At 31.7% G+C, this 16,925-nt stretch overlaps 1 protein-coding gene across 1 annotated transcript in view; it reads left to right on the top strand.

Moving 5' to 3' along the window:
* The window catches only part of LOC134697930 (uncharacterized), an 84,565-nt gene extending 74,853 nt beyond the window's left edge, over positions 1–9,712 (top strand). Inside the window, exon 5 of the mRNA XM_063560215.1 lies at positions 9,445–9,712. Within this exon, the coding sequence (XP_063416285.1) occupies positions 9,445–9,712 (268 nt within the window). The remainder of the gene's footprint in view (positions 1–9,444) is intronic.
* The last annotated feature ends 7,213 nt before the right edge of the window (positions 9,713–16,925 follow it).

The following is a 16,925-nucleotide window of genomic DNA, read 5'->3' as shown; positions in this document are numbered from 1 at the left end:
TACGTTTACATTTATTTTTGATTTATGAGTTTGACTGTCCCTCTGGTATCTTTCATCCTTCTTTTATCATGTTTTTATTTATTTTTCTTGGAATTAAGTGCATGAAGTGTTCAGAAGAAAAACAAGCGAGATATAAAAAATCACAAGTTAAAACGCATACAAAAACGATCATGGCATAAGATGCCGTGAAGATAACCCGCGATTACTCATATCTAACTTAAATGTTTCTGTGGAATAATCGGTTCCTGGTTTTTGTGATAATTTTACTTTTTTTAATAATCGCAGAAAAACACAAGATTGAGAACATGATTATTCGTGATCTCATATGACAGGTAATCAAATAAAGTTGATAGAATCATGGTGTCTGCTATAAGCATTCGAAGGAATAACTTCGTCGTCACAATTTGAAATTCTTAAAATAATACCATTCCTTTTATGTAACGTGTAATGAGGATTTATACAAACTTAAGCACGGTTTCAAATAGCCTGCAAGAAATAAAAGTGTTACACATATAAATTAGTTTGTTCATTTCATAAATATATGTACCTTATCACGAAAAAAAACCTCCAACGGTGTGCAAATAAAAACGAAGATGAATTCAGCGTAAGCATTGGTAACTGGAGGAGTGTTTTTCTCAGAATAATTCAATATAACTTATACAGGTAGTATTTTAATAGTCATAAATATTTTTATTTAGATCTGATAAATAAAAAACAATTAAGGTAGATCGAAATCAAGACATAAAACAGTTTACCGTCGTGATACATGTAATACATATTCTATTACAAGTGTGTCTAACGTCAATTGAAAACAGATGAACAAAACGTATTTAGAGAATTATAAAGGACTAGTGTGTACAAAATAAAATTGTTTTATCTTACGATTTAATAAAACATAAATGGCAGTTGTGATCAAATTTTCTTTTAAAATAAAGTATACATTGAAAGTTTAAACTTTGTGCTTTACAACATTTGCAGAGATAAAAAAAAAATATCAAAAATATCGACCTTCAAATAAACTCAAATCGGCAAAATCAAAGATCAAACACATCAAACAATGGAAAATAACTGTCATTAGTCTGACTTGGAACAAGCACATCTGAAGTTCTTTAAAGTCGATTTTGAGGTGTCAAGTATCTGTTATTTTAGTAGCGGTCTAGTTTAACTTATGTTATCAATTACACCTAATGAACTATATCATACATTTTTTTTTTAAATAAGACCGTCAAATTCAAGTTCCGTTATAATTGAATAAAAATGAGTCCCAATATCAAAATATGTGTACAATTATTATTTTTAATAATTCATAACCTTTCAAGTGGCGCAAGTGTCTCCAATTAGATCAATTGAAGTGGTATTTTAAGTTCAACCTTAAACATAGGGAAATGCTTTTCACATGAATAAGATCAACGGTACCAATTTTCTTGCACCAGATGCGCATTTCGACAATACATGTCTCTTCAGTGATGCTCGTTGCCAAAATATTTGAAATCCAAAGTTTATATAAAAGATGAAGAGCTATAATCCAAAAGGTCCAAAAAGTATAGCCAAATCCGTGAAAGGAATCAGAGCTTTGAACGAGGGAGATACATTCCTTAATTTAATAATAATTTCTATCATTTTGTAACAGCAAATTTTAATAACACAAAAAAATCCGTATTTTCATGCCAGTACCGAAGTACTGACTACTGGGCTGGTGACACCCTCGGGGACTCATAGTCCACCAGCAGAGGCATCGACCCAGTGGTAGTAATAAGATTAACGGTACCAATTTTCTTGCACCAGATGCGCATTTCGACAATACATGTCTCTTCAGTGATGCTCGTTGCCAAAATATTTGAAATCCAAAGTTTATATAAAAGATGAAGAGCTATAATCCAAAAGGTCCAAAAAGTATAGCCAAATCCGTGAAAGGAATCAGAGCTTTGCACGAGGGAAATACATTCCTTAATTTAATAATAATTTCTATCATTTTGTAACAGCAAATTTTAATAACACAAAAAAATCCGTATTTTCATGCCAGTACCGAAACATAGACATCAACAACCTTAAATTCAAATTGACGATCAATACTTATTACTTTCTTTCTATAGTCCAGTTACGATCCTTCGAATTTGCAACATGAACGTGTGTCATGCAAGCGTACACGTTTTTGATTTGGACAAAAACTTATTGTTTTTAATTTTATTTTCAAAAAGTGATAAAGGTTTACTCAATTTCCCTTGCACATTTTGATTTCAAAATGTAACGCAAAATCAATGAAAATGCAAACCTAGAAAAAGGAAGGAAATAGAGAATGGGAAGGAAATCGGAAATACGGTAATAATGAAGAGAAAAGTCTTTGACTAAAATAGGGAAGACTCATATATTTGTTTTTTGTTCAGTATTTTGTAAAAACATAAGGCCGTTATTTTTCACCTAATGAATTATTGTCCGACTTCTTAAGAGCTGTTCAGATAAAACTAATCGTTTCAGATCAAATCAAAATTTTATTTAGGAACCAAATCATATCCTTTGAAACGTGCAGAAATATTCGGTCTTCAGTTGTAATGTATTACAATAATTGTAACTACGAACACTTAAACTGATACTCATTTATTATACATGTATTAAGTATTTTTACAGATTCACAAATGATGTAGAATAACAAATTGTCAAGCCACATGCATCAGTTCTACAACCTACAACAATTGAAATGCGATTTTTTTTCAAAACATTCATAACATTATAAATCATCAATTTAAGCTTACTTACTAGTTGCAGTTACATCCAATGAACCGTCTCGTCAGACCACATACAACTATAAACACAATGGTAGGTGCACATGTTTTGCATTTCATGACAGTTATTGTAGGATAAGCTTTTGTAAAGGAAACACTGAACACTATTTCATAAATAAATTAAAATTTCATTCAACAAATGACCACAGTTGGAAAACCTTTTCAAAGTAGCTTTTTGCTAATTTAAATCCGACAAAAAAGTTTTCATGTATAGTTTGTTAGTCAGGATCAAAACATATTACAGGTAAACACATCTTAGAAAGTTCAGCTGACTGACTGAATTTTACAATGATTTACAGAAAAATGACTGAATATACATATGCTGAATAAATTAATCTCTATGCATAAAAAATATGAATTTTCAAAAAACATTTATTTTTCTATTTGTCTAATAAAAGCAACCGTAGTATACCGCTGTTCAAAACTCATAAATCCATGGACAAAAAACAAAATCGGGGTAACAAACCAAAACCGAGCGAAACGCATTAAATATAAGAGGAGAACAACGACACAACACCGAAACGCAACACACACAGAAACGGACCAAGCATCAGACAAAACACCACGAGAATAACAAATATAACATGAAAACCAAATACATGAATTTGGGATAGACAAGTACCGTGCCACGTCTTATCTCAATATCTCAAAAATAAGAGGAAAACAAACGACTCAACGTTAAATGCAACACACAGAGAAACGAACAATACTATAACAATGACCATCTTCCTGACTTGGTACAGGACACTTTTAAAGGGGAATAAAAGTGGTGGGTTGAACCTGGTTTAATGGCATTCCAAACCTCGCACTTTAATGGCAAAGTTAAATATAACATTGAAATGACAAAATAATATTACAGGACTACAATACAATACATATTAGACAAAGAAAAACATGATTAATAGATAACAAAAAGCATCAGGTTTAAAATTCAATACGCCAAAAACGCGCCTTGTCCACACAAGACTCACCAGTGACGCCCAAATATAAAAGATCGAAAGTGAAAAAAGTACAATGTTGTACAGCACTGAAGATCAAAAGTTGAAAAGGTTTCGCCAAATACGACATTGTTTTTATGCCCGGGATAAGAACATTCTTATTATTTAGAACAATTCATGCTATTGTAAACAGTAAATTTTATCAAATGATTATGAAAGAGATATACACAAAGAAACTGAAGTATTAACTAATTACAGAAAACTAAACCTGAATACATAACGCCTAGATATAAAAGATCGAACGTGAAAAAGGTACAAAGTTGTACAGCACTGAAGATCAAAAGTTGAAAAGGTTTTGACAAATACGGCATTGTTTTTATGCACGGGATAAGAACATCCTTATTATATAGAACACTTAATGCTATTGCAAACAGTAAATTTTAACAAATGAATATGAAAGAGATATACATAAAGAAACTGAAGTATTAACTAATTACAGAAAACTAAACCCAAGTTTATCACAAAGTAGACACACATCCGAATCAGTCCAGGCGTCAACGTAATTAAAAAATGTGACGTCACATACGATGGCGAAAAGGCAGAAACGATATGCCACATTTGAATTTATGAAATTTAGAAACAGCATGACGTCACATATGCAAAACTATCATTCAAAAATGAAATAGAATTAGGATTGATTTAGAACTAATACATGTTGATCTATTATGATATTCATTGTTAAGCTGAACTAAACACATGTGTTGAAATAAAATTTAATGGGCTCAATGAACAGTTGTGTATTGGGAATTCGAAAAAAAACCTCAATATTTGAATAAGTCTGCAGCGTAAGTCTAATAAAAAAAAGTTCGTTTACATAGTATTACATGTATATTTTTGGTGAAATTATTAATTTATCTGCGATGTTGTCAGAAGAAATGATAAAAGAGACTGTAATCGTTTGATGTGTTCGCGCTTTTGATTTTGCTATTTGAATAGGGACTTCCCTTGAAGAATTTCCATCGGCGTCCAGTATTTTTGTGATTTTACTTTTCATTGAAAATTGTTATTTGACATAAGCATTCAATTCCAATAACAATTAAATTAGAACAAATAACCACAAAAACAAAACTAAGGGAACAACAAACATCCAAATAGTAGCATAACGGGTGTTAAGCATTCCCACGAGAAGCAGAATATGCTTCCCTTCTGAATCATCTCACTTCCTATGCGCCTGAAAAAAGACAGGCGCATATAATGAAATAATAAGCGTTGCAAGGTGACTCTTATATTTTGGTCGAATATTGTTTCATTCATAAATCAGACCGTTGGTTTTGTTGTTTTGGTTGCTGCACATTTTAACATGTCTGGGTCGTTTATAGTTGACAACATACCGTACACGGTACAGACATACCTGATTAATCACGACCGTACATGATCTGCTATTCATCATATCCGCTTAATGTCGACGCTGGCGATATTTTTACGATTGACAATTATATTATTACTCCTTTTGTTGTCAATGTACTGTACATATCATGTAAATAGTAATAGAGTGTAAAGTACGATCAAACTTTATATTTAAGGGTCAAGCCAGCATGTTGTGGTGTATATTGTCTGTGCTGTTGTATTCTTCTTAATCTTAATCCTGTGTGTTGTGGGTGTGCAGAAGAAGGACACACTGATCAACATCTTTTCAAGAAATGCAAAGAAAACAAGCGATACAGACAAAGGCATCAGTATAACATTTAAAAACGATGAACATTTGGAAAATTGTGTTAATGCATATGATGTCATAATTGAACACTTCGTATTTTCAAATGTACTTCAAAGTATCAATATTAAGCAAACAAATGTATGTGGATCACATTAATGATAGAAATAAAATCCAATATTTTGATTCAACACACACATCAGATTATCACTTGTAAGATGCAATTTATTTGTCGGATACGCTTTTGTGGTGTTATTGTTTTCCTAAACTGCTCAAAGAACAGACTTCAATTCTGATTCTAATTCTTATACAACATGTAAAGCTGTAAAGATAATAATTACTTAATGCAAATAGGGAACGAAAAAAATAATTCAGAGAAACCACCCATGTGTGTTTAAGGGTGAGTGCACAACAAAATTTTCAAGCACTTAAGGAGGCTCGCGGGTATAAGATTTTCAGAAAAAACTTTAACTTTTATTTTTCATTTCAAATTTTATCAATTACATTTTATAGTTGTTATTTTATCTTAGGGTACAAAAATCATTCCAAAAAAAATCTTTGCGTGTTGACCACAGATTATTTTTAAAACGTAAATATCATTGGAAAAGCTCCAAATTATCTCCCTTTGGTGCAAAAATGCCATTTTTTGGCATTAAAAATGAAATATCTTTTTTAACTCATCTGTGACCTATATTTTTTAATGTTGTTTTCGAATAAGCTGTACATAAACTAAATACTTGTAAAATTGAAGCGATTTCTGTAATAAGGTTCTTTTTTTATTTCGATATTACCGATTTTTCTCCTATTAATTCAACAGAAAAAAAGGAACTTTAACAAAAATGTATGCTTCTTTCGAAGGGAAATTGTGAGCGTAAATGAATGGTGACCCAATTTTTTTTATTTCATTTTTCTATTAAATATAAGATAAAGTTCATTTATACAAAGGTAAGGCGATATCCTATATTAAGTTAAAAAAAAATGATTTAGACCGCGAACCCCCTTCATGAACCTACACATTGTGATCACGAACGATGGACATATGACAGATGTAAAGTTCATAACATAAGGCATTTGCATGCAAGTTTTACGAATCAAATAAAGTTTCTGACCTTTAAAATTTTATTTAATATAAACCTAGTTAATTTAGCATTAGTTGAACTAGTTAACTAACTAACCGGTAACGAAAATTTAGATTAAATCTGCAAAGCCTTTGAATTAAAAATATGTATATTAGAAAAGAAAAATACTTTATATCGTACAAACAGAAACATGAAGAGCATTAGAAATGGTGGAAACAATCCTTATTTAACGAACAATCGATTGTAAGCCACAGTTCTTATTTGTATTCATTGTTAACATGAACACATGTGTTGTCAGCTGAAGGACTCCTCCGGGTGCGGGAATTTCTCGCTTCATTGAAGACCTGTTGGTGACCTTCTTTTATTACAATACTCATTCACTTCCTAGATGAATGTCAAATACAATACAATTAGCACATGTCGGAGCCAAGTGGAACAATGACGAACTATGAAAGTAACCAGGAAATACATATAAATTTAACATCAGTAATTGATACTGCAATGTACCATCTTTTGGAAACAAAGCTATTGTCTATACTCGATCGATTAAAGTGTTTCAAAATGGCCAGTGTTTAGTGCTTTGGTATTAAGCATATTACGACATACATTAAGTATTATGCTTAAACGAATTAACCTTTTGATGCTATCGCATTTTTTAAATATATAATATAAATCATTGTCATATTAGTTCAAAAGTAAAATCACAAAAATACTGAACTTAGAGGAAAATCAATTCGGAAAATCCGTATTCACATTGCAAAATCAAATAACAAAACATTCCATAAAAGTAAATTAAGAAAACTGGTATGGCTGTTTTTTATATAAAGATAAAATTTGGACTGTTCATTTGAGTTTGGTCCACAGTTCACTTAAAGATGTTCGCCAATCTTTGTTTTGAAAATTGCAGTGCCCATGTAGATTTTATCCGCTAGCCCTACATGTCTTTTCATAATCTAATAACATCAAGTTTAAAATGCCATTTTAAAAAATCTTGTAAAATCTCCTTTTTTATATTTTTGAAAGAAAAAAGTTGACAATGATAAATGAAAATCATTTCTTGCCAAATGTTCAATTGAATAAACAAATGTATCTCATAAACAAGGAAACGATCCTGTCATTTGTATGTGGTTTTAATTAGTTCCCGTTATTCATTGTTATTGATATACCATAAGTTACAAACAACCTTTAGAATGGATTGACATTTTCAAACTTAAGTGCGAACATCCTAAACTCCGGCTGATTCAAAGCTTAAAATAAAGTAAATTTTGAGAGACTGTATCGTATCTCCATGCCTCAAGTGGTGTGTGTGTGTGTGTGCCTGTAATGATGAAATTACGAAATGTATATGTTGAAGAATTGACACATTCATTTTCAAAGCTGTAACATGACGATTACAGGAAAAACATCCACTTCATTATCAATTTTTGACCATGACCTGGGGTAAGCCTAGGTACTTGATTTCTTTATTGTAAACATCAATGAATTTGTAGGAACAATACTCAGTCATTTCCTTAATCAATTTGATATGAATTATGATTGAGACATGTTGGAACCAGGAAAAAAAAATGACAAACCTATCTCAATTGCCAGGAACCACAAGAGTAAATAAGTAAATAATAAAAGAAGTGAAACTGCATTGCGCCATTTTTTTAAGGGGAAATATGTGGTCAATAATCGATAGATTTAAGTATTTTTAAAAAATGTGACGTCACTTTGAGCGTCGATGTTTTCGGTAAAAAAATAATACGTTGTTCGGCTGTGCCTTTTAATGTGTTAATTTAGGTTGTTTAACGTTTTCGTTTTTATTCTGTAGTTAATCACCACTTCGGTGTAAACGTGTATATCTAGTATATATATAGTCATGTTTAGAAATCAAGTGTTTGCAAATATATGAATTATTCTAAATACTAAGGATTTTTTTTTTTATCCCAGGCAGATAACCATAGCTTTATTGGCACACATTTTTTTGGAACTTTGAGTCTTCAATGCTCTTCATCTTTGGACTTGTTTAGGCTTTCGAACTGATTTGATCGGAGGGTCAATGATAATTCTTGTGTGGACGAGGCGCGCGTCTGGCGGGTTAAATCATAAGCCTGGTACATTTGATAGCTATTATTTGTGTTTTTCCCTGACCTGTTTGTTCTCCAATTTATTTGTATTATAGTCCTGTCATCTAATGATGTCATTGTAATGTTATATTCAACATTACCATACAAGTGGATGGTTTGTCAAGCCACGAAACCAGGTTCAACTAACCACTTTTTTTTTCTTAAAATGTCCTGTACCAAGTCAGGACAATGACCATTGTTACATTACAGTTCGTTTCTGTGTGTTTCGCATTTTAGTTTTGAGTTTCTGTTGTGTCGTTGTTCTCCTCTTATATTTGATGTGTTTCTCTTAGTTTTAATTTGTAGCCCGGATTAGTTTTTATCTCCTTTGATATCTGAATTTTGAACAGCGGTTTACTACTGTTACCTTTTTTTTTAAAGGGATCAGTAATCACAAAACAGTTCTTAAGCATCTTATAAAATTCATTGAGTAATACAATTAACCTTATTTTATACCTTTTTATATAAAAAAAATTACATTATTTTATATAAAGTGTGGTCTGTAAAATACTTATTTAACAAGGGTTCATCATTTATAATAAAAGCTAACGTTAGTTCATTCTTTTATAGAAACACCTAAAAGATAATATGAGATGGCAGTACAGAATTGAACACTTCTAGCAATTTTGACGATAGAGCGTTCCCAAAACAATAATGTAGCTATTAGAGAATTCTCGATATCCGACTTGACTAACGTCATACATAAAGTATACGTAAGAAATAAAAATTAAGACTATATTTGAGATTGAATTGTCTCCCTTTTTCCGAAATGCATTCAGCCATAATTTTGCCTTTATCTTCATATTTTTGCTTAATATATGTTATTAGGATACGAGTATTTGAATTATCAGACAGACAGACAGACAGACAAGACAACCAAACTAGACCACCAATCAGACAGACAGACAAGACCATCAGACAGACATATACAAGACCAGACAGACAGTTAGACAGACAGACAGACAGACAGACAGATAGACAGACAGACAGAAATACAGGACCACCCGACAGACAGACAAACAAATATAATAAAGTCTCCTACAGCTCCACTTCACAGGTCAGGAACTTGTATAAGCAGTTAACACTAGATGAATAACGATCTATATCAATCAACAAATTAAGCACAAGTCCCACACAAATCAATTAAGTTTAATTAACCCAAGTTAAACTTAGTCAGCATATATTTGCGTCTTGGCTTTAAACGCCATATATAAATATGTAACATAGGGTTTGCTATGAAATAAAGAGAATAGCAAATTTATTTGCGAAGTCCCAAAAGGTACATAAAATACTGTGGAGACCGAATATTTAGAGATAAGCATTTTTCAAATGATTTTGACATTTCGTTCTTATATTGTACTATAACATCAGTGTTCCAGGTTAGGGGGAGGGTTGGGACTTCGCTGACATGTTTAACCCCGTTTTACGTACATATGTGCCTGTCCCCAAGTCTAGAGCCTGTAATTCAGTGGTTGGCGTTTGGTGCCGTGTTACATATTTCTTTTTCGTTCATTTTTTTGTACATTATGTTAATATTTTATTGTTAAGCTTTAAAAGATGAGTCTATCAAAATTTGTGATCTCTTCAAAATTTGAGTCGATCCAGAGCTTTACATTTTGTGTAGAAAGTGCATAATACTATATTGCAGATAAAAGGCCTAGACTACAATTCATTGACGGTTCATGTAATTGTTGTCGTAAAGTCGCTTTAACTTATATAGCTACGACTGGATTTCGAACTTGACAGATAAGAATTAATTGGAAACTAGTGATAAGAAGCAAGAATGTAATTTGTTTTTAAACAACATTTCCTATAAGAAATAGTTTTCCGTGATATATGTTTTATTTATATCCCCATTTTGACGTTTTTATACCATCGACATCGATGTTTCCCCCCTTGTTGACACCATGTAAACGAATTTCATCTACGAGATTAAAACATTTGTTTCATCAAAAAGCTTAAAACATTTGTTTCATCAAAAAGCTTAAAACATTTGTTTCATCATTACATTTTTTTTTATGTAAGGTGGTTTAAGTTCCGGTTGGATGAAATTTAAAAAAAAAGTCAGCTAGGACAGAAATTTTTATTTAAAAAATACAGGACATGAGTTTCGATCGAAAAAAAGGCAGGATGAGCAATTGGGCAAAAAAAATAAATGGACCAAATATAGTGAAAAATAAAAATGCAGAATAGAAATTACAACAGGACACATTTTTTTTTTATCGTAGTCACCCCCTCCCTTAAATCAAATGGTAGCTTCCTGAAATATCAAATGTATGACATTAAGTGATGTAAATATACCCCTTACATTGTGATGCGGCAACTGGTCTTCCATGATAAGAATACTAACCGCATCATTTAATTTCAAAAGGTTTGTCGAGCAATCACGCATTGAATTTGCGCTTCAGAATTGTGCAACATTTCGCGAAACTAAATTGAATCTGTAGGAAAAAAACCTTCAACTTATCTGTGAGAAGATATATTTAAACTTCAATGTTGGATTACGTTACACAGCCGAGGTTAGTTTCTTTATCGGGTAGATTTGTATAGAAATAGTTCGAGGTTAATTTTTTTTCATCTTGGGTTACAATGCAAAATCACTGGCAGTTCCAGCTCAGACCAACTCTTCACTAAAAGATGGAGTAAATTAAAGTTGTTCCGGAACATAATCGATCAATGTTGAGAGTTTAGTTATAACGGTACAACTACGAGACAGGGCTTTACGGGTTGGGGGTGCTTTCTATAAGGTCCGCGTTCTCAAATTTCAAGTTGTGTTATTAAGTATCGGCCTAGTGTAGTAATGCTCATTTCACACTTTAAGGTATTGTCGCTGCTGCTGTTGCTTCATGTTGAGTCATATATAAGGTGTTTACATGTAATGCTTTTACTTCCTCTACATCTCTTGTGCTCACTACCTTCTTGTGTGTGTTCTGCTACTGCCGTTACTTGAGGATAGAGTGTTGTTGTTGTTGCTGCTGCTTAAAATACTCATATTAAGATTTTTTTAATAAATTGTTTTCAATGCTCCTGCAGCTTTTGTCGTTCCCATTCCACTTCGTAAGCAGTTATGCTGCTGCTGCTGTTGCTTGAGAGAAGAACGAACAGAGGGGATTTTTTTTCTTTAAATTCATAAACATATAAATATAGAAAAAAAATCATGCAATGAGATTGAATGTGATTTTCTTTTATTTGGTTCTTAAAAGCAGCAACAGCAACATCATAACTATCCATAAGCAACTACAGAATACAATGAGCATAAGAGCAAGCTATACAGGGCCCTAAAATGACCATTGTATCACAATTCAAACAGGAAAAAAAACGGTCTAATCTATTTTACAAAACGAGAAACATTTATCAAACATACCAACAAACGACAAGCACTGTTCCTGACTTAAATTCCTGACTGAGGACAGGTGCATATAATATATGCAGCAGATTTTAACGTTTTAACAGGCGCCAACCTTCACCCTAAACCTGATACAGCAGTATATTAACATAACAAACAGAAAAGACGCACTATAAAATATTTATTGAAAACGGCTTTACTCAGACTATAAAGTATGAAAGTAATATGAAATCGTGTGTACCAGTGTATGACTACAATTTCTTCAAATTTACTTTTCATATGTTGTAATGGCTCTTGCTCTCTCTGCATGAAAGAGGATACACTTTCAGAAAGCAAATAAGAAATAAAAAAAATTTGCAGCAATCAGCTAAATTACCATTTATCTGTTTTGACTCCTTATAATTTTAAAATCTTGATTTATTTCCTTGCATAAACTTCAAAGTTTGTTCGATTCCCTGTAGTATTGGCTGCAAAGCATTTAAAAAAAGTGAATTGATGACTGGGAACTCTACAAAGATCTTCTAGTAATCTAAATAAGTGTTCATCGGTTGATAAATAACATTGCACATTAACATAACAAAAGATACAAATGTCATCTTCACCAAAAACTTAAATAAATCAATTTAGAAAAAAGGTATCAAATATGTCAACTTAAATAAAAAGATACTGATATATTTCAATTTATCTATAAAAATCGTATTTGTTTTAGCTTACTGTCAAAAAAATATAAATCTGTAAAAACAATCACCAACTTACCATCTTACGTATGCAAAGTCAGTGATTAATACATATTTGTTCACCTGTTTAACGGTCTAAACATGATTTTGGGAAAAGAAAGACAATCCAAATTAATAATTTTCACTTTCATATGTATAATGTATGTTGAAATGACGCTTGGAAGGTATACATAACATGAAGTTGACGCTTCATGCGTACAAATATCATTGTTAAGTAACATTTAACGTATCAAGTAGTACTTATGTTGCTTGTATTGTTTTCTCTATTAAGAAATAAGTTAAGAATAAACCGACTGGCAGAAATAGTTTCACAAGATATTATATTTAGTATATATAAATACAACGCAACTATAGAGGAAAAATGAAAACGTAAATCAAATGGCAAAAAGTAATTACATGTTTGAATCTGTTACAATGTATTATTGGTGCCATTGTGTTTGTTTAACAAGGTGTTTGTTGGCCATTATTTTTATATAAAATTGAAAAAGTTCAACTAGCAGTCGTTGGCTTAGTTTATCATGCTGTTGTTGTTACACTGTTATTTGAGTATTTTGTTATTTACATCCGATTTATCCTTAATATGATATTTCATAGAAATTATGCAAAGGAAAAAACATTAAGGAACTTATGCTTTAGTTCATATGTTGTGTCAAGTGTACTACTGTGTCTGTTTGCTTTTTCATTTTTAGCCATGGCGTTGTCAGTTAATTTTCAATTTATGAGTTAGACTATTCCTCTTGTATCTTTCGTCCCTCTTTTGTATGCATACATTAAACGAACGGAGTGATTTCCGAAAAACTAAGAATGAAAGTCAATGAGAAGCATTTTTTTTTATCAAAAACTTAAGCTACTATCTATCATCCGTTAAATGATAAATAATGGTAAAAAGTTGAAATATACAATGATAAAATTTCCTACAATTTTTATGGCATTTTTAAGGTTTTTGTAGCAGCTGCACACGGAGTATACATCTCCCAGTTAATGGGAATGCATTACCCGTCACATGCTTATTTCTGATAGAAGCTAGATACTCACAGGAAAGCTATTAAGCCAATAATTCCAACTGGGAAGCTGAAATTGTCCCTACGTAAATTGTACGGATGTCATCACGAGTCGATTGACCGTTATGGAACAGCCGTTTCACAGATCTTCTAAATGTTGTAACTTACATCCGGCCGTAATATTATGCCTGAATAATATCTACCGCTAAATACAATTAGTTTATATAGGTTAGACTGTGGGTTTTCCCGTTTGAATAGTTTTACACTATTGATTTTTAGACCCCTTTATAGCTTGCGGATCTGAGAGAACTAAGGTTCTGTGTTGAAGATCGTACATTGACCTATAATGGTTCACTTTTATAAATTTTGACTTGGGCGGACAGTTGTCTCATTTTGACACTCATACCATATATATATGTGGAAGTTAGTTTTGGCCTTTTATATAAAAGAGAGAAAAATGTTATTTCGAGCAACACATCTGTTTGCAGATTGAAGGAACTAGTATGTGTAGCCATTTAATTGTTTATTGACTATTATCATGTTATGGACCTTCAATGATTTACACCAGTAGTCATATGCCATTCTATTATTCTGAAATTCACAAACAAAGACATTCTTGTGTGATGATAACAAAATGTAATAAACAAGAAGATAACATAATTAAGATGTGGTATGATAGCAAATAAGACAACTCTTCATTCAAGATTCGTGTATATACAGAACGCTAGAAACGTGAACAAATCACATATGAACCACAAAAACAAAGACAACATAACAGAAGGTCCAGGCCTTGCGACCGATGCACAAAAGTATGTAAAAAAAAGATTTTTTTTTCGAAATAAGTTGATTGAAATAACATTATCATACATAAGCAAAATACGTATTAACTAAACAGTTTCTATTATTCAAGGTGTTGTTTCAACACTCATCCAGTCAAATAAGAGATGCGAAAGATACTTACGGGATATGTGTACCCTTAATTAAAAACAACAGACTGAGCAACAGAAAATCCATTTATACTAAATTCGGTAACTGATACATATTTAAAAGAGGAAGGAATGATACCAAAGGGACAGTCAAACTCATAAATCTAAAATAAACTGACAACGCCATGGCTAAAAATGAAAAAGACAAGCAGATAAACAATAGTACACATGACACAACATAGAAAACTAAAGAATAAACAAAACAAGTCCCTACAAAAACTAGGGGTTATTACAGGTAAGCAGATCCTGCTCCACATGTGGCACCCGTCGTGTTGCTTATGTGATAACAAATACGGTAAATAGTCGTTAAATCTAGAGAAATATGATTTGTTCGTAGTAACTGCTACAATTCACTTTTAACTACTACGTCTACTATTAAATAAACAGCGTATGCCTTTTGTCTTTTTCGTAGTTTTAAACTAAACTTGTCAATCTTATTCTTTATAAAAAATTATCACAGTGTGCACGTGTACTTACGTTGGGTGCTATACCTCTCTCTGTTCAGGGTAATGGTATTGTAGGAATGACCGTGCATACATATGTTCATTCCGACACATTAAATATCCTGTGATACAATTGCATTGGTTTGTGTATGCACGGTTTGTTTTGTTTATTGGTTATGCACAAATTCTGTTCGATATTGCGTACACATTTTGTAACTTTTCTGAGTTGACTATTTTCTCTTATTCACTATTGCATGCATTTATATTTTTTATCATGGAACGTAGGTCCATGATACAATTTATCTGAACACACTCGTTCGCGTATGTAAAATAACGTTTCAGTATTATACTCATTGTTATTCTCGTTTTAATTCACTTAAATGCTTACATTACCTTTAAACTTTACGATTGAACTTTCTGGAAAAATCAATTTGTAATTTATGACGGTAGCTAACTTGATGCGAGTGAGAGGTTTAAAGATTCAAAACCAGGTTCAATCCACCATTTTCTACATTTAGAAATGCCTGTTCCAAGTCAGGAGTATGACAGTTGTTGTCTATTCGTTTGATGTGTTTAAGCATTTGATTTTACTATTTGATAAGTGACTTTCCGTTTTGAATTTTCCTCGGAGTTCAGTATTTTTGGGATTGCACTTGTTATACCATTGCACTAAAGAACACTAGTTGTTGGGGTAGAAATTATTTTTAAATCACAAACAAAAATTCCAAATTTAAACTTCCTGTTCTCATGATATTATTCTAGACCATTCATCATTAACCCCAAGTTCACTTCCGGAATAAAAAAATAATAATTATACATTGACAATCCTCACACTTCCTGGTTGCATACAATATGCGAAGTTGTTGTAATGTAATATGAAAACAATATTACGGATGATGATGTAGTTTTTGATTTTACGTTTAGTATTAGTATGAAGGGTAGGTCGATTGTTAAAACATATCTTAGTTGTATATGAGGTGACAAAGGGACTACATAAGGAAGTAGAAAGCACCTGTTGGAATACCTACCTTATTAATACTTTGAATTTTAGAAGGGTGAATGCACACCGAATATGTAAATACGATACCTATCCATAAGATGATTTTGTGACATTTATCTCCATCAAAAGGATGAGAACAAATTAAAAGAGACACATAATACACCTTTTTTTTTAAATGCACGTGTATTATATTGAATTTGTAAACAAGAGGTTTAAGTTTTTATCTTTAATTTAAAAAAGATGATTAGTGGTTGTCTTGTTTAATTACTACTAATAAGCAAACACGATTATCCTTATATCAGTGAATATAAAAGATGTGGTATGAGTGACAATTAGACAACTATTCAATCAAGTGACAATTTTTAAAAGTAAATCATATAGGTTAAACATGTTAAAGAACGAACAGCAAGCTAAAAAGAGCCTCACAAGTGTTTTATTTGCATAATTTGAAAACAATGAAAGAGTATACAGCTAGAATGGGGAAAAAACCATCCAACAAAAAAAGAAAAAAAGGAAAGAAATACGGATCATTTATTTGCTTTTATATACCAAACAAACTTCCATTAACGTTAAACAGTTCTTTGATTATTTTATACATCAACGTTGAGATACGAATAACACCACTATAAGCCTAATACATATGTACCCGTATTACGTGCAAATATTATTATGCTATTTTGTTTAAAAAAAAAAATGTAAACGTAAATTATTTGACGCAGTGCTTGAGTACATTTTAAAAGAAGTCAATGCACACGTCAATATTGATATCCAATTTCAATAGTTGTCACGTTTCGAA

Source organism: Mytilus trossulus, chromosome 14, assembly GCF_036588685.1.
Source record: "Mytilus trossulus isolate FHL-02 chromosome 14, PNRI_Mtr1.1.1.hap1, whole genome shotgun sequence".
NCBI classification, from domain to species: Eukaryota; Metazoa; Mollusca; class Bivalvia; order Mytilida; family Mytilidae; genus Mytilus; species Mytilus trossulus.
Note: the sequence above shows the minus strand (reverse complement) of the source record. Positions and strands in the feature narration are given on the sequence as shown.